At 63.7% G+C, this 521-nt stretch overlaps 1 protein-coding gene across 1 annotated transcript in view; it reads left to right on the top strand.

Moving 5' to 3' along the window:
* Nucleotides 1-42: 42 nt before the first annotated feature.
* The window catches only part of PCDH20 (protocadherin 20), a 3,669-nt gene continuing 3,190 nt past the window's right edge, over nt 43-521 (top strand). The window contains exons 1-2 of the mRNA XM_009323207.1: nt 43-153; nt 359-521. The exon at nt 359-521 is cut by the window's right edge and continues 3 nt beyond it. Of these exons, the coding sequence (XP_009321482.1) occupies nt 43-153; nt 359-521 (274 nt within the window). The remainder of the gene's footprint in view (nt 154-358) is intronic.

Raw genomic sequence — 521 nt, 5'->3', positions numbered from 1 at the left:
CTGGTGAGAAGGGGGGCGAGTTGGGGGGGGAGAAGAGGCAAGATGGCACGTCGAGGCTCAAGTGCTGCTGGTGTGGGGGGAGGCAGGATACCCCTGGGCCATCCGTGGCAGTGCGTATTTGCTGTGGGGAATGCAGCTGGTGTTGCCTGGAGGGTACAGATGGCGATGCCCTGGAATTAGCTGCTGTACTGGGGGGAGAAGATGGGGGGAGAGGGAGGATGGCTTCATGTTGCAGATGCCACACTCCCTGCTCAAAGTGGCAGAGGGGGAGTCAGTGGGCAGGGGAGGCTGCCTCCTGCCTCCCCTCCTTCTCTTAACACCACCCCCTCCCCACACCTCTGTGCCTCTCTCTCCCCAGCACTTGCTCCTCTTTCTGCTCTTCGTTGGACCTTTCAACTGCTTTGCCAGTTACAGCCGTGCCACAGAGCTCTTCTACAGCCTCAACGAGGGGCTCCCTGCTGGGTGCTCATTCGGCAGCCCGGCCCGTGACCTGCGGCGGGCGGCGGGCGGGGGGGGCGGGG

This window comes from Pygoscelis adeliae, unplaced genomic scaffold (genome assembly GCF_000699105.1).
Source record: "Pygoscelis adeliae isolate BGI_AS28 unplaced genomic scaffold, ASM69910v1 Scaffold134, whole genome shotgun sequence".
In the NCBI taxonomy this organism is placed as follows: Eukaryota; Metazoa; Chordata; class Aves; order Sphenisciformes; family Spheniscidae; genus Pygoscelis; species Pygoscelis adeliae.
The sequence above is the reverse complement of the archived record's forward strand: the minus strand, read 5'-3'. Positions and strand labels throughout refer to the sequence as shown.